The sequence below is a fragment of the Volvox carteri genome (assembly GCF_000143455.1).
Source record: "Volvox carteri f. nagariensis unplaced genomic scaffold VOLCAscaffold_128, whole genome shotgun sequence".
Classification (NCBI taxonomy): Eukaryota; Viridiplantae; Chlorophyta; class Chlorophyceae; order Chlamydomonadales; family Volvocaceae; genus Volvox; species Volvox carteri.
Genome location: NW_003307671.1, coordinates 27023 through 27913, shown reverse-complemented (window position 1 = coordinate 27913; position 891 = coordinate 27023). Strand labels below are relative to the sequence as shown.

At 58.9% G+C, this 891-nt stretch overlaps 1 protein-coding gene across 1 annotated transcript in view; it reads left to right on the top strand.

Moving 5' to 3' along the window:
* VOLCADRAFT_121781 (uncharacterized protein) overlaps positions 1-891 on the top strand; it is a gene marked incomplete at both ends in the record, with an annotated part of 29432 nt that overhangs the window by 8982 nt on the left and 19559 nt on the right. The window contains 2 exons of the mRNA XM_002959141.1: positions 378-510; positions 670-749. Coding sequence (XP_002959187.1) covers positions 378-510; positions 670-749 — 213 coding nt within the window. The remainder of the gene's footprint in view (positions 1-377; positions 511-669; positions 750-891) is intronic.

Here is an 891-nt window from a genome sequence, read left to right as displayed (position 1 = left end):
CTCGGGGGTCGGGGTGGAGTTGGGGATGTTTTAAGGTATGGAGATGTTAAAGGGGAGAGGGGCGGGCAACATCTTGTTCCTAATGCTATCCCCCAATGGGATCATTCCTTTCATCCTTATCGCACCCCGCACCCCGCGCACCTTCCTTGAGCATCTTTGGTTCTTCGGTTCCCCCTTCCGTAACCCCTTCATACCCATCCTTTTTCTTCTTTTCATGGACTCTGCTCCCCACGGAGTCCGAGGCGAGGGTGGACCCGCTTTGTTAAGACAGCCAAAAGTTGCCCAGCCACGTTGACAAGACCTAACCCTAAGAATCGTACCGACCCTTTCCCCACCTGTCTAACCCTCCTTTCCCCCTCCCGCTCTCCCCTTCCCAGAACTGGATCGTAGCGGACATCGTTGGGCCGGGTCGGCACCCCCTCCAGGTGTTTTGTCGTGCGGGTTTGGCGAGCAGGCCGGGACCCGAGGGGCAGATGCGCCAGACATGGGTCATCCGCTGCCTGAGAAACGGTGAGCGGGCAGGGAGGGCGGGGGAAAGCTGGTGGTGGTGGGTGCTATGTGGGAGGGTGAGGGTGAGGAATGGGGAGGGCCGGTCAGGGGCTGAGGCGCTATCCATATCTTGTTCTTGTCTCTCATTCCGTCCTCCGCCCGCTCCCCCCCTCTCCTCAGATGACCCCGGCCAGGAGGTGGCTGTGGACGCCGCAGAGTTTAGCAGTATCGAGGAGGACCTCAGTAAGCGATCTATCAAGGTGAGGGGATGGGGTGGGGTGGGGTGGTGATGGGCCCGCATCAGGGAGTAGTGTGTGGGTTCTGGCACTACTGGAGTATATCACGTGGTCGACGTGTTTCATGGTCTTGAGAGATCTTCTTATTGGGACCGATCTCTCTGTC